Here is a 23,721-nt window from a genome sequence, read left to right on the forward strand (position 1 = left end):
GCCACACTTCTTTTGATGCAGTCCAGGATGCGTTTGGCCGACTTCTGGGCTGCAGATGCACATTGATGGCTCATGTCCAGCTTTTCATCTACTACAACCCCCAAGTCCTTTTCCTCAGGGCTGCTTTCCAGCATATAATCTCCTAGTCTGTATCGATAACAAGGATTGTCCTGTCCCAGGTGCAGGACCCTGCACTTGACCTTGTTGAACCTCATGAGGTTGGATCTTAAACAGACAGCAAAAAGCTAGAAAAGACTAATTCAGAACAGACATGGACATTTTGATGATAAGTAATTCTAGGTGTATCAGTTTGTCTTGATAGTAGGATACTGCTCTAGATAAACAAGAATGTTATTTGGCAGATACACTTCAGTGCTCTCTTAACCACAGTGAGTTCTTGTTATTCAGTTCTATTCCACACATACCTTGCGATTCAGCATTGCCCACATAAGAGTATCCATTGTCCCTTTTGCAATAAGGAAATGAATATTCACAGAACTGCACTGCCCAATTCGGTGTGCTCTGTCTTCTGCTTGTTTAATATGGCCTGGATCCCAATATAATTCAGCAAATACAACGTGAGTAGCAGCAGTAAAAGTTAAACCCTAAATGAAATAAGGAGATGCATTTTAGAAAAACATATTCCACATACAAACAACTGAATATCTGAAGTAAAACAAAGTTAAATGTTGTACAGAACATTCTTATATGGAAATAAGAGGAATCACCTGGACAGCAAATGGGCCTATTACCCTGACTTCTTCCTTGGGCCTCAGATAGGTATTAATACAGTTCAGAAAATACTTCAATATTGTGCAAAGAACGAATACTGATTTTCATTATGTAAGTAACATTTATTTATTATTAATCTGGTATTTTTAGAGAAATTGAGTTTTTACTAATTATTCAAGAAGGAAATGCTGCTGCTTATCTTGATTTTACTGAAGTAATTTCAATAGAGGTTTAAAACCGTTAACATGATTAGTGCAAAAAATTAATACATGAGTCTACAAAGGACACATTACTTCAGTAAATCACTGTAGTCATCAATGACTTCAGCACATATTTTCTTCAAGTTTCTTATTTCACATATTTTGTATTTTGTCCTACCTGACCAGCTGCCTGAATACTCAAAATAGCAACCCGGGTATCAGGATCCTTCTGGAACTGATTAACAAGATGTATTCTTTCTGCAGAAGGAACACTTCCATCTATTCGGATGTAGCGAACCTAAAACACATCATAATAGAGACGAAAATGAAATCATTCGTGTTCATTTTTTGACCCAATCATGCTCTGTCCCCCAATAAAAGATATTAAAACCTCTGTCTTATTCCTGTCACAGGGACAGGGATACATTAGTAGACTTCAACTTCTTACTTACAATTAAGCCTTTTTATCTAGTGAAGTGCAGACTTAGAACTCCCTGTTTACAAAAGGGGAAGACAGAACAACACAGGATCTTAAAATTAAATACTCTGTAGAAGAATCTGTAATTTCCTCTACATGATTTACTAAGATTTTGAGTATTTATTTGCAAAATAACAACACTATTAAATAGCAAAGTTAGCCCTCATTCCCTAGCAATGGTTGAGAGTCCATAATCAAAATAATATGAAAATTGTTTGCAAACAATTTTACTACTTTGAATTAAACATTCAAGTGAGATGATAGTGTCCTGCAAAAACCAGAAAGGAGACAGAAGCACACTGCTGGAAAACTTGGGAAACAACTGCCTACCACATTGATTCAATAACAATGTATCATACTAGATATGAGCATTTACATTATCCTCAAATACAAAACATTTATTCAAAACCACACAGTCTCTTGAATCCAGTGGCACTGATCTGAATTAAAACACAGCTCATGCATATTAAAGTCTGAAGTTAAATTTGCATGCAAATTTGATAAATCATTACCTTATTTTCTATAACTGCCTCTGTACAGGCTTGAAGCATGCTTAAGTGGTAAGCAAAAACTAGAAACTTCAGTTTGTCATTTTCAAGCATCATTTTGATGTAGTCCTTTACTGCTCCTGCCTGGAATAAGAGAGTGCGTTTTCATTAATAAGACAAAAGACAGTTTTTCTTTTAATGTCATTCAATTTCTTGTAATATGAATTACTACACTTTGTTATACATTTAAGATTTTATAAAACATTTTCCAGTATAAAATTATTCAAATTACTCTTGTTTAAAAAACCCTCAACTTCATGTCTTCCTAAAACCTATCTCGTTCCTTCTCAGAGAACAAAAAAACCCCAACTTTATCCACAAAAGATCACATAATTATACAGCACTTCTTCCAGATTAAGATGCAGTTAAAACCCCTTTTAGTTACAACATTATTATTTGATGTTTGAAGCCATATTAATAAACAAGCAGAACTGATTTCGGCTCAGACATATTTCAAATGGACAAGGTATTGTGTAATTGGAACTTCTGTATCTGCACCCAAAAAGTCATATATCAAAACTGAAAGAATAATTTTGATACTTTCATGATACCATAACCATAAGATTGCTCTATTTAAACATTTATAGAATTATTTTGTATCAAATATAATTTCTTTTACAAAAACTATTAAAGTAATTATGACAGGTAATAAAATTTATCAGTGATCAATGGTTAACACAATACCCACAATATCCTCAGATTTCTTTTTTACTCTCTTTTTTGTCTTTCAACTTCCTCTTTGAAAAATGGATGAACAGAGGGTAGGGGAGAGACTAGAAAAGTGGGGAAGAAATAGCAACAGAACCACAGTGATATTTTTGAGATAAGGAGAGAAAAATTTGAAGGAGTTGGACAGATTCTCAACTCTTACTACTCCAGTGGCCTATAGGACTTTTTTGTTTTCCTTCCCCTATTGTTTTCTAAAAATAAGTTAGCATAATGAAACCTGGTAACAGGGTAAAAAGTAGGCATGTAAAGGATTTTGGTTATTAACTTGTTTTTCTTCACATCTTAAGCTACAGTACTATAGGAGGAAAATACAGAACAGGGAGTCCCATTTGATAAAACAGAAGGAGACCAGCTGGAGGGGGGATTGTTCTTCCACTTCTCTCCACGAGAACCAGTACTGACACAATGCAGCCTGGGTAATGGCTTCATCAGCACTGTCCTGGGCCAGCTGCAGCAGCTGCCAGCACTCAGGTATGTCCCTGAAGTACCCACCTTCAGTATATCCCTAAGTCAGTGAGACACATTTAGTGCTGCTGGGAGACTATGTCTGGACAGTCTCAGACAGCCTGGTGGATGTCTAACCTCTAACAGTTTTAACACTTAGCTCAGGTAAATATAATGGGCTTCAGCCTATTCCATAAACACACAGGGAAAAAGAGTGTTTCTCCACGTTGCAATTATAAAACAAATCAACCACAACTAATTTTATTAAGTTAAAAACACACTGGGTATTTTAAATATATTAATATAAGACTTCCACGCTTACCTTGGCAATGGCTGTTTCTTTATACATGCGTGTGATTAGATTCATGACTTGAGAAAAGTGGCTTTCAGTGGCATCTGAATTCAGATTTCTCATCAATCTCTCCCACTCTGCAAAAGTGGTATTCAAATTCTAATTGGCAGAAGAGATCAGTGGTTAGATATATAGTACAAAGCATGTTCTACCTCAACACATATATTTCAAGCATGAAATGTTTAAGAACTGAGTACTTGTGAGAACTCTATCAAATTTGTCTAAAATTAACTGTAGGATTCAACAGCTAAAGGAAAGGAAGACAGAAAGGATGAAGGTGGTACTAAAATTAGAGAAAATTTGATCACTATCTGATGACAAAAATTTGCCATATTCATGTTCTTCATGTTATATTTTAAAAAGAATAATAGAGATGCTATGCTATGTAGTCACACATTCTTTGTAACTACATATAATACACATGTGTACATATAAATACATAGATATTTCTACTTACTAACAAATGTGTTTTTAGCAGAAGTGGAAAATTTACCTTAGCTGCAGCCTGTGGGAGGTCAAACGGAATACGTTGCCTAACTTTGGGAGGCAACTGAGTTAGAACATCATTCTTCAGTCTTCTGATCATTATTTCACTTAAAAGTTGATGTAGTTCTTCTAAATTTGAAGCTCCTCTACAGTCCCATTGAGTTCTTTTACCAAAAAACCTGAGGGGGGAAAAAAAAAGCAACACCTGAGGATGAAAAGCAGCTCTTTCAAATTCACTAGAAGCTTTCAGTACATAATTAATTTTAAACCACACTGTTAGATATGAAGGTGTGCGGGACAGCAACACTCGGTGTTCCTGTTCATGCCAGAGAGAGGATTGCTTTACGTCTGATTCCTTCCAACGCTGTCAGAGCTGTTTTAACTTCCTAGCAGATAGTGCTGCTGCAGGCATTACTACCCATCAGATGTATACAGTCCTCTATCTCATCCCAGCTACACTTCCCTTTCTACAGGAGGGATCATTCAGGTATCATTTTATACCTCTCGTTTCAATGGACTAAAGAGAAGACTATACCACCTTGAGAATGCTCTTTATCACATTATAGATGGGAACAACTGACAGGGAAACTATCACGAAAGCTGCAAATATCAGCATTAATACCCCCTTGTTTCCCCCCTGCCCCAAGAATTCCTCCTAGTTACAGTCAGAGACAGGATTTAAAGCTAAAGGTACCAGCTTTAAACATAATACTATTTAATGAGCAAGGATTACTAAAGGAAGCAGGTTTAAGGCTACAAAGGTAGACGCTGAAAAGAGAAAGAACTTCTTAACTTAGTCTTCCTTTTTCTTTCTTTGCTTTGTTGTTTTTAAGGAGTGCTGCAGCTGGAACACTCTGTCAACACTGCCAAGAAGTAACAAAATAATGAATATGACAGATTTTGCTGCCTTTGGAGAAAAGCCCAGGTAGCATTTTCTAAGGCCAGGAGAGTATGTTGCAAGCGTGTAATTTTACTGGTAATTTTTTTTTTTTTTAATATAATTTACAAACTTCTAAGCCTTACTGAGCTTGTCAACAGTGTTCTAGTTGTCTGCCTGTAATAATTCAGGAAAGGGGCTGAGGGACTGACTTCTACAATGGTGAGGTATTGGCATAACATGCTCAGAACACTCTGTAGATGGAAAATAGCAACATCTTTTGCTCATATCCCTTCTTTGGTCTATTTATATGGCTGCCCTTAGAAAGGTTTCCTCCCTCCAGCTTGAGCATTGGGAATATAAAAGAAATGGTAGGCAAAACCTCACAGAAATACTTTCCACCTCATCTTTAGAAACAGGTGTCTATGAACACCTAAGTAAAAACTCCACAACCTTTTCACAGAAAGTGTTGCATAAACTAATCTTATCAAGTTTACTACCACAGGATGTTTTGTTTCAGCCAAGTCATAGAGAAAGTTATTTATTGAAAGCTTGCCAAATCCTGAACTTGATTTTTATTACATTTATGGCATTCCAAAAATAAGATAATCATCTATGATTGAGTAGCTAACCATGCTGCACCCACGCACACTTGTGGTGTGAAAATTACAGATGTATTCAGTCAAAACACCATGGAAAAAATAGCATTTCTCTGTCTGAAAATTAGACAGCACTCTTCCATGTTATTTGAAGTTAAATGATGATAAAAAGCATATGATGAAGGAAGAAAAACAAGTTCTATGAAAATGAAACCATGTAATTATTACTGTAAAAATTGAATCTAAATGCTAGCCAATTTAGCTGACAAAATCTATTGTTTTGAATATATGCAAATTTGTAGATAAGAAATAACTTAACATAACTTCTTTCATTCCAGATTGTAACACAGATTCAGATGGGTAAAACTAAGCATTTTAAATCAGAGCTTCTTCTACCCCCTCTACTTTAGAATATAGCTAGAGAAACCAATCATTAAACTAAAGCTGAGGGAAGAAAGTCAGAGGGAAATTAATCTTCCTTAAGCTAATAACTTCAATCACATGAAACATGAAAAATCATGAAAGTTGCAAGGGATAAAAATGAGTTAGAGTTCTTTAGGCACATGTGTGGAAAAAAGTGTAATGAGCAGTGTTACCTAGCAAATTGGAGGCAAGGTGTTGGACAAGAGCTTACAGTGCCTATATTCAATCCCTCAGAAAGAATTACAAACACACTACTGTGCTTTTGGGAGTTCTATACCTTTACTTTCACTCAGTGAATCTGTAAAATACAGACACACAAGTATTGGTCTTTTTTTCCCACGCAATTATGGTGGGATAGCAAAAAGACTGGATCCCACAATAAAGAGATATGTAAATTATTACATGATATAAGCATAAGAATGAGAATTAGAAACTCCTAAGTTTCAGCTGTAGCTGAAACTCCAGCTTTAAAGGTACAACCTATACACTTCATAATGACAGTAAATTTACAAATAATTTTACATAACAAACTGCTGACACTTAAACTTTATTTCAAACTTTAATAGCTTTCAATTCCCTGTCCTCAAATAAAGCCTCCTGTCAATTTAATCCTTCTCCCAATCCTCTCTGATGGAGGAGATGGTATCTGACTGTGGGTTTCCAAGCAAGATGGTATGATGCAGCAATAGGGGTACTGCTTAGTGATTCTCTCACTTCACAAGACAAGAAAAATCAAAGACACATAGGAAAACAAATGAGCAAGTACGTTAATACCTGACACGAGCATTGCAGTATTTTTTGGCATACTCTCTCCACGTTCCAAATCTTCCTGGAAACAGTGCCTCAATCTGCATGAAAAGCTGTACAAAAACCAGTGATAATGAAAAAATGCCTGCAAATGTAACACTATTCAGAAATAATTATTACATGATTATTGTGTTATGCTTACATTCAACAGCTGCACAAAAAACCACACAGCTTGGCACACATGCAAAAGACATTCCATAGGAATATGCAAGTGTCTTGAGACAGGACAGCTGTGGGAAGCCCTCAAAGAAGAGGGCACACTGAACAACATTAACACAGTGCTGATGACTTGGAAAAGATTTATACTAAACAAGAAAACATGGATGAGAAGATGTTATTCCTAAAAATACAATTTCAGTCATTTGCCAAGCTTCTGCAAATTCCATGAACAGTCTGCTTCTTAAAATACATGAAAAACCTACTCAGTCTAAAGTTTTACTTCAAAAAATAGACAATGTAAATACAGACCAGAAATTTCACACCTTTCTTCCCAAGTGAGTAACAGGAGGTAAGTATCAGTTTAGACAACCTTGGCCAGAACGAACACTACTTTACAAGCTGGTTTACTCTCAAAGCTTTCTGGATTTAAAGATCACTGATCCAAGACATACTGTTGAGGGGTAGTAGCATAGAGGCAACAGTAATATGGAAGGCTCTCTCCTAAATTCATTTTCCTGCTATCCTCTTGGGTCTACTGTACATCACTTCTGCCATTCAAGCTTTCTTATTACCCAGTTACATGCTACTGACCTCTTTGAAGAAGAAAATTATTACAGTCAAATTTTGTTCTTTGCAGGCTTCTTTCAAGACAGAAGTTAGAGAATTGAAAAGCAGTATTAAGAAAAAAACCCAAACAAACCCAAATCAATTTATTTGCTCAAGTGAAATGCTGCTATTTTGACACAGATCTAGGTGAAGCAAGAAACTGCCTGTAATTATTTGCTATAAATGTACATAAATATAAATGAATAGTTTTTATTTTCTATACATATTCCATTAAAAGACTTCATAGAAAGATTCTGCTTATGACACAAAACTAATTAGAGATGTAATGCTTTTTACACTCTGCCTTATAAACCATGGCAGAACTTTGGTAACACTATAAAAACATCTCAGACTGTTTTCCATTTGGCCATGAATTTTGACCCCATTACGGTGATCAAGGACAGCTTGTATGGAATTGCCTTTAAAGAGCTTTAGCAATGTTGCTCCCTGCTCTTGGTATCCATGCACTGTATAAAAGCAGAATGCTTTCTAACTTAATTCCTTCTTCCAGTGTTGGTTGCAATGTCTTTGGTACATGTGCAGGAAGTTTCATAATTATCCACATCCATAGATATAAATATTTGCTTTAAAGTTTTAAGCAAACACTCATAATACACCAAGCACTTTTTTATACAGTGGATGTCTTCTCAATTTATAACCTCTGAGCTAATTAAATTATAAAAAAGATCTTGGCATAAGTTCTATTCACACAACAAGAAACTTTAAAGTGTAAAGTATCATTTATATAACCCTTGTAAGTTCCCTGAATACAAATCAGCTCTTATATTCCATTTATTTCTACACTTCATCAATAAAGGCAGTTTTCTTGGGTTCAATATAAAACCCAAGTGGTTTTTGGTTCCCTCTCTGCTCCTCCCCATTTCCGTAAGTTGTACTTCCTTCAAAGGAAAATTTGTCTTTCTGGACTGCAACAAGCACAGGATATATTTTCTCCACTTATGCAATACAATTGAACATTAGGAATATCCAAAAGACAAGTGATAAACAAAGAAGTTCTATATCAGATGAGGAAGTAGAAGATTTAATACAAGTTCTTCTCTATCAAGGACTCTCCTACACAGCAGAAACAAATAGTTCTTTACTTAGGCTCTCTATTTTCTATTTCACCCAACAGTCTGTTACATGCGAGATTAATTTCTTAGAAGAAACACTGTCTCAAGTCATCTGTGCATGAGCTTGAAACAAGGTTGTAAAACATCAATATAATCAACCCAAACTAAAAGACATTGTTTTCGTTTCTTATACTTGGGCTCCCTAATGCAGCTAGTGCACTGTTTCATTTCATAATGCCTGTAATTGTACATATTCAAGAAAACTACAAAATTGTTCATTTATTACTGATATTATCCTTGAAGAAAAAAACAAAAACAAACCAACAAACAGTTGAGTTCCCCCCTCCCCTGAAAAAAATCCTAACCAAACCAAACCACCCCCCCAAAATGTCAGATACCTCTTCAGGTCTTCCTAGAGCAGGAGTTCCAGTAAGAAGAATAGCTCTAACAGCTTTCTGCACAATTGGCAACAAAATCTTGCTGCGGGTGGCATTTCTGGATTTCATATAGTGTGATTCATCAACCACGACGACTTTAAAGTTCTGCCTGTACAAAGTGTCTACTAAAGTCTGTGCATCAGAAGTTAACAGGCCATACCCCAGAATCGTCACTTTGCTGGTTGATATTCTCCTAAAAGAGAAAATCCAGATGTTTTCTTAGTAAGTTTTCATTGCAGGAAAATTAATATAGCAAAGGAATTATACTAAACTGATTTTTTTAAGACAGTATGTAAGACACCTTTTGGATTGATTAATTAGTGGGCTGTCAGGCTAATAATAAGAACAGCTTTTGGTGTCTGAACCACTCTAGCATCTCAAACTTATAAATCACACACATTTCATAACCATTTTCAGAAGATATACATTGCATTTAAAAGGAAGTTCTTTTATCTGGTTGCATTGCTTCAACTTGTGCTCCTTTCCAGGGGTATCACAAGGGACAAATCTACTCCCTGGATAAAAAGTCGGATCATTATGAGCACACTTTGTAAACAGCACCCAGACACTTGAACTAATACTGTGTCTGTGCAAGCTCCCTACTGCTCTGAGTACAAAGCAGCCACCTTGCCTGCAGCCCAAGACGACTAACTAGTCTGTCCCTGACTGTTTGGGTAAAAGTGAAAGTACAGGCTGGGCTGAATCTCATCACCTGAAAAAAAAAAAAGCTTGTATCTGAGCTATCTATCCAACTTGAACATCATAAGAAGAAGTAAAAAGCTGGAAGCAGGGAAGTTGTAGATGCCCCCTCCCTGGCAGTGTTGAAGGCCAGGCTGGATGAGGCTTTGAGCAACCTGGTCTAGTGGAAGGTGTCCCTGTTGATGGCAGGGGGGTTGGAACTAGATGATCTTTAAGGTCCCTTCCAATCCTAACCATTCTATGATTCTATGATCAGCAAGGTACAAGAGGAAAAATTAGCATTTAGTTGCAAAGGAACATCTTACAATAAATGTTAAGAAATACACAGGCCTGAGGCACAAATTGACTTTAAAATCACTAGAGAGTACTGTGGCCTTTGAGCAGCACAGGAACTCTGACAGTTGTTAGATAAACAAGTTACCAAAATGAGGTTCACAGCTGGTCTACCCATCTGTCAGACACTACCACTCTGCTGGCATGATTTTTATTTGTACCCCAGCATAAAAAAAACCCCACTAAGTTGAAGTTTCCTTTGATATTTAAGAGGGAGAAAGTATGTGCCATTCGTGTTTGTGGATATGGAAGGTTGCAATGGTTAGAGCGCTGGCACTGTGGCCAATGCACTACAGACTGGTTGTTACTGTATAAATAAATCAGCAACACGGAAAACAAGAATCTCCACCACAGTTTTGTGAAGGTTGGATTAAAAATAAAATTAAAAATAAAATTAAAAATAAAATTATTTAAGTTGGAACCAATTTATTCAAGAAACATCCCATTTCAAATTTAGTTAGAAACTATAACAACCTAAATTGATGCCTAAGTATATTTTAACCTATTTAAATTAAGAAGTTAAATAACATTCAAACAGCAAATTTCATTGCTGAAGTTTTGAAGAAAAGTATTGAACTGAGAGAAATCAAAGATGAGCATATGGAAGCAGAATTTAACAAAATACTAAACCAAGTCTGGCAGCTGTATTTTTGCATTTGCATTTCCTTGCAAATGCATAAAACACTTTTTAATGTTAAAATATTAATTAGTTCAACAGCTACCTCACTTACAGCTAGGAAGCCTCCTGGGAGTTAAGAAAGGAGAAATCCAAGTTTTCCTCTTCCATTGTTGTCGAATAAAAGTAAGTGATAATGGTTAAGGTCTTCTCCTTTTAAAAATCTTAAAATGAAATTAACAGAATTCTGTTTGCCATCTACTTTTGCCATTACCCCCCTTATTCCACATTTCTCATTTCTGCAGACAGCACTATAAGCATTAAGACTGTGTGCATTTTAGCTATATAGCTTAAAGAAAAAAAAAAAGAAAAAAGGGTTTCTTGGATCCTTATTTTAGTTCCCATGTTCCTATCTATCTGCTACCAGTAGAAACTATTCCTCAATTAAGGTTTAAAGTGCATTTTCAGTTGGATTTATCTGATTACCACAGGGAAGGTTCCAAGCTACTGTTTCATCTGCAGATCTTGGCGGTCAAGTCACTTTCTGATACTCCCCAGACAACATGAAGATCAGTCTTCCTTATCCAGAAGTTTTAGAACAACATCTAGACATTACTGTGAAATCAACCGAGTCATTTACAGTAAAGCAGACTAAAAAATATCCTTGTAATTCAGTGTAATAGGAGAGTTATTCTAATAGCACACAAGACTTGTAGCCACTTTCTGATGAATTCATGCTATTAAGTCTAAAGATAGAAAACCTAGGTCATGGTGACCTTTTCAGTTATTTAGAGAATACTTATTCTAACATAAATTTTCTCAGTGCACTAAATAGAATTTTAACAGTAATTACTTCCTTATTTTGTAATGCATACCACAAGTTTTCCAAAAATGTGTTCAAAATGTTTTACAGAAGCTAATGAATACAAGCTAATTCATCAGAGTTGAGAAATAACTGTATATGTTCAATTTGAGACATGCTGAAAAAATCTGATTTTCATCAGACAAGCCCTTGCTACTTTGCAAAAAGCAGACCTCTCCATATTAAAGGAGATAAGTAATTATCATAATATAATAATACAAAACTGGGAAGAGTGGCTGATAGACCAGAGGGTCATCCTGCCATCCAGATGGACCTCGACCGGCTGGAGAAATGGGCTGACAAGAACCTCATGAAGTTTAACAAGAAGTGTACAGTCCTACACCCGGGGAGGAACAACCCTGTGCACCAATATATGCTGGAGGCCACCCAGCTGGAAAGCAGCTTAGCAGAAAAGGGACGTGGGGGTCTTGGTGGACACCAAGTTGAACATAAGCCAGCACTGTGCCTTTGCAGCAAAGAAGGTGAATAGTATCCTCAGCTGCAATAGACAAAGTATTGCCTGTAGGTTGAGGGAGGTGATCCTTCCCCTGTACTCAGCACTAGTGAGGCCACACCTGGAGTGCTGTGTCCAGTTCTGGGCTCCTCAGTACAAGAGAGATGTGGATGTACTGGAAAGAGTACAACAAAGGGCCACAAAAACCATGAAGGTCCTGGAGGGCCTCTCCTATGAGGAAAGGCTATCAGGAGCTGTTTAGGCCAGCAATTAGAAGGCTTGAGGGGATCTTATTAATGTACATAAATACCTGAAGGTACCTGAAGGGAGGGTACAAAGAGGATGGAGCCCAGTTCCTTTCTGAAGTACCCAGTGACATTGCCAGAGGCAATGGGCACAAACTGAAACACAGGAGGTTCCCTCTGAACATCAGAAACACTTCATTTTTACTGCACGGGTGACTGAGCACTAGCACAGGTTGCCCAGAGAGGTTCTGGGGTCTTCATCCTTGGGGATATTAAAAAGCCACCTAGACACTGTCCTGGGCAACTGGCTCTAGGTGGTCCTACTTGAGCAGGGGGGATTGAACAAGCCTTTCTACAGAAGAATAATGAACTTTACTCACCCAGTATCAGTTTTGTTCTGAATTATACTAATATCATCCGGAGAGAGTTCTGGAATCCACTTCTCCATCTCATCAACCCAAGGGTATCTCAAAGATGAAGGCACTACAATTAAGAGAGGCCATTCATTTTTATAGTAGTAGGAAATGGCAATTGCTTGAATTGTTTTACCCAGTCCCATCTGAGGAAAGAAAAGAAAAAAATTAAAAATAGAAGTCTCTGCTCAGAAAGCATATTCCATTCAGAAGAGCCAAAAATATTATGCAAAGAGAGAACCAGATAAAGAAAACGAAGCCAAAGAGCTGGTCATATAGTACCTATTTCATTGTCAATTTGTTACCACAGATCATCTTTCATGAAAGAAGAAGCTTCCCTTTAAATGGATTAATACATACATTATATCTGGTTAGCTCACTAAAGCTAAAAGAAGCATTTCCATTCATTTCAGATTTTTTTTAGTAGGGTGGACTATAAAGACCAAACTCTTTAACTTGTTAAGCTACCAAAAACATTCAGAAAAAGACTATTCAAAGGAAAGAAAAATATGGGATATCTTCTTAACATAAAAATGACAACTTTATCCTAGGTTGCACAGGCACTGAAGAACGAAGGAGGATCTATATGAACTCAGCTTTTGACCCAGTAGGTGAATGAAAAGAAACTACTGCTGTCATTTACCATAGCTAATAGTTTCTCTTTACCCTATAACACAGGAGAGGACGTCCATCTAGTGGAGAATTCAGATTTAAATACAAGGTAAAGGGTAAAGATGCAATACATAGATATATATTTAACAATAAAGTACTTGCTTCATATTATCAAGGTAGGAATGCTCCCATCTAATGAGTTATGAATATAGATAGCAAGAGATGAATATAAGATCCAGAATTTAGAGTTTTGTTTAAAAAATAAAGACCCTAAGATTTTACCACAGAATGCAGCTATTTTCTTTACTTGTTCATATGGCAAGAGATAGTTCCAGATCCCTGTTAACCACTAAAGCAGAGACTGGCCTTAAAATATTCTGTTCAGGTTTTCCACAGAGTCCATTGGATATTTGAGTTGATTTGTTGCTACCTAACTACTCAGTACAGACATCAAAGGACAACTTACTTATACCCTCAGTATTGAGTTTAAATGGACTGATGTAATGATATCACCAGGAGATTTCCCAGATACAGAAAACATAATTAATATTTCTGCTACTACTAGAAAGAAAAATGAACAAGGAATTACTGTGATAATAAGTTTTCATTAAAAACTGCCAAGTTCTCATTACAATTTTCCTGCAAGCCCCCCTTGTGTCACCAACAGAACTTGAGCCAGCTGAAAACAAATCCAAGAAAGTAAAGGGGAAAAAAAACCAACCCAACAAACCCACAGATTCATTTTTAGTTTGTTGCCACAGCTGTCTCTCTAACTCAGACTGCCCAGTCAGTGGTGCACTGGTGATGATCCAAGCAACTGAGTTGAAATGAGCAAGGAATAAAAGGAAGGTCTCTTGGTAGTAGTGCACCTGTAACTGAATCCAGATCCCATACAGCTGATCACTACTCTAGATCGTAAGAATGTGAGAGGCAAGAAAAAACATAGAAATTATGGTCTTTGTTTTTGATTTAAACCCATCTTTTTCGGCCATGGAAGTGGATGACACAGAAAACTTGAAGTTTTGTGGGAAAAATGTTGTCTATCTCCAAGAAAGAATGGCAACATATTTTTAGAATACCTTTCAAAAAGATACTACTGTTGTTGTACTTTAATCCTTACACATTTATATAGTCCAGGTATAAGTACAGTAGTTATATGATCTCTAGTTTTCATGCATAACTTTGTTTTGTATACAAGTTCACAATACTGATGTTTTCTTTTACCAACATTTTCTTCTTGTTTTAGAGGTAAGTCAACAAGCACAAGGTACACACCACTGCACAATACCTCCTCCAGCGCCAGGCCTATTGTCATTATGAAATATACATTATTTACTTTGGAATAAATATATCTGGCAGTACTTTTTATCACTAACAGAATTATATACAGTTTATTTTCACATTTAAGGAAGGAAATAAGAAATCGTTTCAATAAACAAATAGCTACTGCTGATATTTTCATTTTTCCCAAGCTTGCCTTTCCTCCTCTCCTTAGTGCTTTTGTATTCTCCAGTTTCCAGAAATTTCACATTCTATGCTACGATAGTTTATCTCCAGCTATAATGAGATTTTTATACTATGAGGAGATGTTTAATCCCAGTAATCAATCACTCTCTCCCTTCCTCCCTCTCCCCCCAAGTGTTTCAAGAAAATCCAAATTAGAATTGGGAGACTGTATCAATCCCCAAACATTACCTCTTTTTCAGTAAGGTTTTATACTGACAACTCATCGAGAATATTACACTCTATTACAAAAATGTTTTATCTGCAGGAAGAAAAGCTGGATTCAAATTTCCCTAATATGGAATAACATACAAATGTATGAAAGTGATCAATCTCACTAACACTACTTGATCAGTGCATTCAAGAAAATTAATCTTTGGAAGGCATATCTGTTCAAAATCCTCTTCTTTGGGCCAGGAATATCTCCTAATCTATTAAAAATCACTATCTATTCAATTACAAAGTGCTAAATACAATTAAAAGTAACCTTCTAAGTTTTCTCAAAGATTCTTTTAAGCTTATGTCAGGTTTCCTTTTTTATTCCCCCCACTTTGATATTTTCAGAATATCTGCTGAATATCACAGGAATTAAACTTCTTTCATTACCAACCTTTCTGCCCACATCTTTCAAATAAAAAAGTCACATCTGCATCAAGTACATTATAAGAAGAAAAAATGTGTTAAAGGAACAGGAATACCACTTACCTCATCAGCAATCATACACCTAAACAAGAAGAGAGGGGAAAATAGCAGAAATTAATAGTAAGTTTGCTCACTCAATCTGCCAGTGCAAATTTCAACATCTACCCATTTAACCAGTTTCTTTCAACTAACATTAAAAAAAAAAATTCAAAATACATCTTCTATCACTTAATTTTTTTTAATAAATAACAAATTATCTACTTGCAATAGCTTTGTAACCACACTCCCCTCCCAAGTTGTTAGGGATGGAGTGATGAAAACAAAGGAAGAAGACACAATAAAACAATCCCCCCCCAAGTCAGCCCAGATTTACAAAGGAAAAAAGGCAGGAAGAGAATTATTTTTAGTGGCAATTCATTACTGTGGGGCCTTAATGCCTGTGATTTGCAGCTAGGCAAAAACATTTATTTGCAGACAACTAATATACAATTCCAATTTTAAAACAATGTCAGTTTTTGCTCACTTCAAAGACTGATTTTTTTTCATTTCATACTCATTGTCAATTACTTGAACTGAAGTTTACAAAACAAGTCTTTCTTTTTGCAGATTCTTTCAGAAGCCAACTGCTTTCAGTACATTAATCATGTTTTTTAAAACAGTTTGAAGCCTGAAATCAGTTGGAATGCTGCAGGGTTTTTTAAACTCCTTACACAAATACGGAAAATGAGTAACACTATAGCAATTAGCAACAGAACAAAAGCATCTCAAGAATAAACCAAATACCTTCTTCGACAAGACAGTATATTTAATACAAGAATATCAGAGCAAATGCCCAAATATCACAATAACTGAGAGTACATTGCATTCATTTAGCATCTGGTAGTAAGGAAATGTGGTAAAGAGGACAGGAATACAAATGTTCCTTGCCAACTTGTGCTGATAAATAGAGTATTTCTCAGCATATCAACTTTTTAGTAGAATTGCATAAATAATGAAATTGTGAATTATGACAGTTCAGACACACAGAAATCAAAGTAAGAATACATAAGATCCTATTGCACTGTGCTTTGGCATATGTGAACTAACTAGTTGGTCCCTCATTCTTTTTTTTACAAGCTAAAATGAAAAAATTCAGAGTGATTTACAAATTGCTCTGACAATTAGAAGCTGAATAGCAAAGAAAATAAAAAGCCTTAAAAATATGTCAACCACAGGAATAGATGGTTTTTTTCCATAAAACAAGATTTTTTTCATTAGAGTGAACTGTAGCCACTTAAACTGTGATGAATTTAGTATCTGCTGAAGGATAAGTCATTCTGGTTTTCTTTTTGCACTGATTTTCAGACCGTGCTCATAGAGTCTTTGCTGCTAGAGACTATCTTCTGTTTTCATGTCTGTTAACTTCCGCTTAATACATCTGAAGTGAAATTTCCTATGTAGCAGTGATGAAGTTGCTGGCTTTTAAATACTTATAGAAACTCATTGTTTTGTTGCTGGTAAATGAATGGAAGCACAAAGCAACTGCCATAATTTTCTCCATAACATAACCACTCTTAAAAGATAATCATGGTAAAGTGATCAACACAGTTTTATCTTCCTGGTTTCTGCAGTAACAATACAAATAGAGATTCCCAGAAACATCCATATGCTTAAAAGTTACATATCTATGGTGATATTTTGCTATTTACTTAAGTATTCATTCTCTTCTCCCACCCAATGATGAAATAGCTTTGTCAGAAGTAGTCTGGATTTTCCTCCTATACTTGCAACCCATACATTTTTTTTACTGATTCAAATATTCAACTAGACCCATCACAGACTGATATGAATCAGGTGCACAAACTTGGTTTTAAAGCTCTAGAGTATCTGAATGTGTTTAAGTCCTCTGTTATGATACAGTTAGCAACATGAATCACTGCTTTGATGCACAATGTTCATCCTCAAATTCCTCAAGTGCTACAGTTTTAAAATTGCTGATTTATGCCAAATAATTAACATTATCGACACTTACACTTGATACAGGTTTTGGCATGACACACAAGATGAGTTTATGATACAGGTAGAAGTTAATAAAATTAATGGAAGTGGAAATTGAGGATATTCAAATTATTTTATGACTTAATGCATTTTAGAGCATTCATCCTCTGTAGTTTTCACAGTTTTAGAATAAGAACCTTAAAGATGACTGCTAAATGTAGGTTAAAATTAAAAAATATGAGAAGTCCACAATTTTTTCATTAGACACCAGGGCAATGAAAAATAGCTTAAATTACTAAGAGGGAAATCATCAAGTGTTCCCAATTTATAATCACAACAATTAGATCTGAAATGTAAATAACTTCCCCATTGTTATAGCTCTGGTGTTTGGCTGCTAGACAAGTGAAACCATCACAGTAGCCCAGACCACACAGAACTCTTGAGATATCGAATAGCTGCATTAAGCTGTTACAAAGCAATACTTTACATTTTTCTTTATATAATCTTAAAAATATGCAGCCTCTATTTAAAACAAACTTCAGTACGTTCTATACTATTACAGTCAGACAAGCTGCCAACGTGAACATAAAAGGTTCCATGCTGTCAAAGCAGAAGAAACAGATCTTCAGCTACATTGAAGGGACAAATATGTATTTTTGTTTCATGTATTTTGACTGCAAGAAGATAGACTTCTTGTTCTCTGAAGTTCAATTAGTCATTTCCTCTCAACTGGTAGTTACCCAATCTGAGCTTCATCATTCATACCCCATCTGTTCATATGACACCTTAATAATAGCTCTATCCAAGAATATAAATGAGAGATATGATACACAGTTTCATATCCTGTTATAAGCTCAGCCCACATGGTCAGAAGTTTCAGAAAAGAGAAGAAAAAAAATGATTTTAGATGTCTCAGTTACACTTACTGTCAGCAGTAAAGCCCAACTGTGCAAAAAGAACTAGTCAATGGTGAATTCTTTCAGATTCTTTCTCATTTAATTTTTAAATGTTTCCTCTCTTCATAGTGAACCCTGTGGCTAGCATTGGAATCTCTGTCCATTTATCAAGAAAATCTGCTATCTTTTCCTAACAGAAAGCAGCAGAATTTCATTGGGATGCATCACACATGCTGCTACAATCTTCCTACTACTCATAACCCTTTTGCAGTTGTAGGGCTAGCAATGGGCTTTGGACACAGTAGTATCTTTCATAAACAGAAGAGAACTCCATAGTCTGGCGTCCACTAGGATTTAACAACCTTTTCATTTGGAAATGTATTAGCTTTAAAACAAAACTACATTTTCCAACAAAATGCAAACACAAAGACCAAAATGGGAAGCTTTGTGTGAGAATGTATCCTGGTCAGTGAATACGCATGCAGAGAAGAGAGCAAGAAGTCTCCTGTGTTGGTTCACCTCAGGTGCACTGAGGTCCAAAACCTTAGTGTTGATCCCCCCACAAAAGAGAACAAATGCAGGCACCTGAGGTTACACACAAAATCCATCACTGTGTTTGAAGCTTTCTTCTACATTGCCCTGGTTTTTGCTGGGATAGGGTTAATTTTCTTCTTAGTAGCTAGAAAGCGCCGTGTTTTGGTTTCAGTGAGGATTGTTATGAGAAGAAATGTTGATAACATAGAAGGACAATGTGCTTGGGCAGTTTGCAAGAGCAGAGGACTGGAAGTGTGTGTGTGTGTATATATATATATGTGTGTGTGTGTGTATATATATATATATATATATATGTAGTCATTACTCTAATTAGTAAATTGTTCTTATCTCAACCTACAAGACTCCTCACCTTTACCCCTCCAATTCTCTCCGATTCCCTGAGGGGGAAGGGGGCCGGGGGGGGGCTGTGAGTGGCTGCCAGCTAAGTTAAGCTATTACATACATGTAAAAAACCCACATAATTTAAGGGACCACACAAAACTGGATGAGTCAGAACCCCAGAATCAGACATTCACAAGTTAGCACACACTATCAGAACAGTCTTGTAAAGGTATCAAGCAACAAGCAAAGGTTCACTTACAACCTTACATTATACATTACCTCACAGATTCTTACTACAGCAACCTTTGGAGAGAAATCAGAAGTTAGCAAAAAACAGGTGAAAGAGCTAAGGAAGAAACCCAAACCCCAGCCCTATGAAAGCTCTGCCTCTGGAAGGACAGAAACTGTAATTTTTCAAACCTTAAAGAGCACAGAAAGAGCTCCTAACTGTGTTGATGCCAAGAAGATTGGAACCAACTTTGCAAAGCAGAAGGAGAAGCAGATCTTTAAAATTTTATGCAGATGAGTTCATTGGAGAAGCAGAAGGAAACAGAGGCTAAGCTCACGCGGCATACGTCATAGAGCCGCATGAAAACAGTCGGCATCAGAAAGAGGTTAACACTAAAACAGTTTCATAAAATGAGTGTCAGAGAAGGAAAAAATGTTTAAATGAAAATAATTTCTATTTCTGTGTGTCTGGGTTACATTCAGGTCACTCCTTTAGAAATGTTAGCAATACTAACCAAGTAAACAACACAGTTAAAAGTTTCTTATATTAATTATGGCTACTTCAGCAAAGCATCTTTGCAAACACAAAGAATATAATTTTGAACTTTGCTCTTGCAAGAATACCAGTTAACAACACACTGGCTTGTATCTAAGGTCTGTATAAGCAAGAATCCTACTAAGTCGTATAGTCAGTGCTAGAGGTTTCTTGTAACTACAGAAATATTTTGCAATAATATCCTCTGTAAACTAGACAGTTCTGCTTCCTTACACAAAGGATTAAAAGCTAAAGGGGTATAGCAATCCAATACACCTAATGCTTGCTTGTGGAGTTAATTTAATTTCCTGATTAATTTTCAACAGCTATTAATCCAGAAAAAAAAGAGTTAGAACCACAGGCAAGTTTTTCAGAACAAACTCCTTCACTTTTAAATGCATTTCCTAAGACAAATAGTCCAAGTAGTAGAAAAAAATCCATAGAACACTGAAAAATTTTGTTACTACTCAAAAAAATTGAAGCTGTTTTTGTTAATACAGTCTTTGGAACATGTCGTACAGAGGAAGCTCGCATCTCTCTTTCACTAGTGTGGGTGTCCTGATATTCTTGGGATTCTCACCTACTCATGTGAGTCAGTTTTATATAATGCTACAACATATAATTTACCTCCTACTCACAAGCCAACACTTCAGCACTAACATCTTAACCAAGGGTTATTTAAGGAATCTGAATTTAGTACATTTTTATATAAAACTGCGCAAGCAACCATTACATTTCTGTGTCAGTAATCACAGCACACAGTCCTAAAACTAGAACAAAGAGAGCTGACTTCCTTGCAAAAATAATCAAGATTGTTTCACCAAAAATAGAGCCCCAGAAGATGTAAGCTTGATGATACCCTTGCTCTTTAACTACACCAGGTATTTTAAAAAACTAAATAATAAAAACCAACTCTCAAGCTAATGTAGCACGCACTAAACTGCCACATCTGCAGTGTTAATGATTCTCTAAAGGAACGTAGAGGAGAATGGTTGTGCTGTCTTATGCTTTTCTCCAATACTCCTCAACATGTAACTGGAAAAAAAAGTAAAATGCTTTATTAAGATTTGAAAGTTATGAGAGCACATTTGCCAACACATTCAAGTATTTTAGCTTTGACAAAATGTGTGGAATAATACATATCAAAGTGGTCAGGTTGAAGGTTAAGCTCAGACACTCCAATAGGTTTTTAGAATATATTAATTGAACTGTTAACTGATAAAAATTCCAGTCAAGGAGACACCTAACAGTGATAGGGAAAACTCTTTATCCATTCAATCACTGGCTTCAGCAACAAATTGGTTCACCAGCTGACTAAATGCAAGAAAAACTGACTTCAGTTAATTAGAACAGTTGGAATAACATCAACTGATTTCAACTACTGACAATCTAGGCTACAAACCTTAATTGGCATGACTGAAATACCTGTGACCATCAGTAGCTCTCCCTTAGTATGTAGTTTAATAACTTTCAACAAAATTTAGGTACTTGCCATTACTTTTCCAATAAACTCTGCTTTCCCAAGTGACCCTCCCCCTGCAGTGATCTGCACTGCAAGAGCTGCAGAACTACTCTGATCATGTCTTCCTCCTTGAAAGAAGTTAGCTCAATCAGGCAACAGGAAAAAGATTTACCTAGAAAAGTGTCTCACCAGTAGTCTCTCCATTTTCACTAATTCCCAAAATCAATGTCTTTTCCTTCCAGTACCCCAAGCTCTCAAAACCAGTGTTTAGTTTTCTCCTACACTTGGTTCCTTCTCCATACCAATACTTAAAAATACTTTTATACCTTCCAAATACTTCAAAACCAGCCATTTATTCACATGGTGACAGAATATCCCACTTCATTTCTGACATATATCTCTCAACTATCAACTAAGCAATTCTGCTGGTCTTTTATATGCTGATTTGTCTCCTCTACTCTAACTTGTCCCCCCTTCAACACAGACATCATAAAGCATGTGGATTTAAATTGTTTGCCCAGCTACCTTTGCTGCAGTTTCCTGCCTGTGTTCTTCCTTTCCTTCCAGCTTCCATTAAGTCAGTCAAAATTTGACTCATACTTGTTTAAAACCTCACTTTTTCTCACTTGCATTAAAGCAGCCTGTCTCACATACTCAAAACTGATTACTTTCATTCTGCCCTCTCTCTGATGCTTATAGTTAAACACACAGATTTTTCATTGTGGATTCTCCTGCTGCAAACTTTCACTGCACACAGCTCACACTAAATTAATCTCCCCCCTCTCCATCACTGTTGACAACCTATTACCTACACTTGTAGTCTTTTATCTCACTTGCTTCTTCTCTTCCATACTAGCAAATTCTGCCCTGCATTTCTAAAAACTTGTATTTTCTTCTCTGTTCCTGCTGCTAGAAGTCCACATTTAAAACCCGGTAATTTCTCAGATTATTACCACTGCTTTTTTCTGTTCATAATTTTTTTTTAACCCCACACAGCTCCTCTCCTGAATGACATTCTACATTCACTTACTGACAATGCATTTTTTGTTCCATCTGAATTGCTTCCCAGTTCCTCCAGCATCACTTCCAAACAAGCCTCCCTGGCCACGAAAGCTCTGCAGAATCTGGCTCAATCTCATTCATACTTCCTGCATCTGAACCTCATTCTGTGAGCTAGCATCTTCATTTAATCATCTCTCTCTCTCTCTCTCTCTTTTGGCACTTCTCAAATGTGAAATGTGCTCTGAAACATTACAAACCAATGACTTTAAAAAAAGAAATGTTTCTTCAAAAACCCATTACTCATAGAGCTACTCCACATTTAATTGCTGAAATTTATTAAATTAACTGTTTGATCCTCTACATATTAATTAAAAAGCCATTCCATTCTTTTTCCCCAAGGATTACTTTTTAGCTTTCTTTTCTAAGACTGGAAACAACTGCTCTTCTATTATGATGCAGGGTTTAAGGACTCAGATTTATCATAAAGTTATAATAATTTCATACATCTAAAATGTGTAGCTGAATATGTTGGAATAAAATATTTCTTTCTCACTCTAGCAAGAGACTTATGCCTTGTTTCAAACATCTCTTTCTGACTATCTAACCACAATCTACTGAGACTAGAAACAGAAATCACATTAAAAAATTACAATTATTTTTATTCCCAGTTCCCTCAGATCTGAAGATCTACAAGTAACTGAGAGACTTGTTGATGGTACTTGATGCTTCAAGTCACAAATTAAAATAAAAATGAAATGTTCAGAGAATTATTCCTAAGCATGACCAAAAAAAGTGAAAGTGATTTCATTTTCTAACACACATATTTAATTAATTTAGTATCTATCAAAGTCAGTGCAACAAAAACAGAGAGAATAAGTAGATCTCCCAAAAGAGACTATGATTAACTTCATCTTCTCTGTTTTTTAATCTATCTTCCTTATGTTAAACTCAGAACTCTCCATCTTAAGATCAAATTGGTCACAAGTTTAATAACAAGAATTCACATTAACTCCAGTCTCACAACAACAGTGATATCACAACATTTTGAGTCATTAATGGATACTCTGTTTGGTGCTTACACTAGTTCTATATCCTTATCTGCAGCATGTAAGAATGACAGATAGTGGTTGTTATGTGCTCACAAGGAAATAGTCGTAATGCTCACTAAGATTTACAGCAACTTATTCAGAACAAAATGGCCCAATATGAATAAAACTTGAAGAAAAACTATTCTTACAAATGTTCCCCATAAATATTGATGTCAAACACAATATGCTGATAATTTTCAAATAGCTGTAGCTCCAGAAAATATGAATTCTCCATGTCAACCATTTCTGTTACATTTTTCTTCCTTTAGAAATTAATGGTTAATGTTTTTGCTGCATAAATGAAGTTGCATGCTACTGGCTCAAGTTA

General features: G+C 36.0%; 1 protein-coding gene across 1 annotated transcript in view; it reads right to left on the bottom strand.

The window, feature by feature from the left end:
• Positions 1–425: 425 nt before the first annotated feature.
• LOC104522891 (DNA annealing helicase and endonuclease ZRANB3-like) overlaps positions 426–23,721 on the bottom strand; it is a gene marked incomplete at both ends in the record, with an annotated part of 29,049 nt that continues 5,753 nt past the window's right edge. The window contains 9 exons of the mRNA XM_010165303.2: positions 426–605; positions 1,111–1,230; positions 1,923–2,042; positions 3,454–3,582; positions 3,977–4,148; positions 6,643–6,728; positions 8,912–9,143; positions 12,540–12,718; positions 15,393–15,411. Coding sequence (XP_010163605.2) covers positions 426–605; positions 1,111–1,230; positions 1,923–2,042; positions 3,454–3,582; positions 3,977–4,148; positions 6,643–6,728; positions 8,912–9,143; positions 12,540–12,718; positions 15,393–15,411 — 1,237 coding nt within the window. The remainder of the gene's footprint in view (positions 606–1,110; positions 1,231–1,922; positions 2,043–3,453; positions 3,583–3,976; positions 4,149–6,642; positions 6,729–8,911; positions 9,144–12,539; positions 12,719–15,392; positions 15,412–23,721) is intronic.

This window comes from Antrostomus carolinensis, unplaced genomic scaffold (assembly GCF_000700745.2).
Source record: "Antrostomus carolinensis isolate BGI_N321 unplaced genomic scaffold, ASM70074v2 scaffold4073, whole genome shotgun sequence".
Classification (NCBI taxonomy): domain Eukaryota; kingdom Metazoa; phylum Chordata; class Aves; order Caprimulgiformes; family Caprimulgidae; genus Antrostomus; species Antrostomus carolinensis.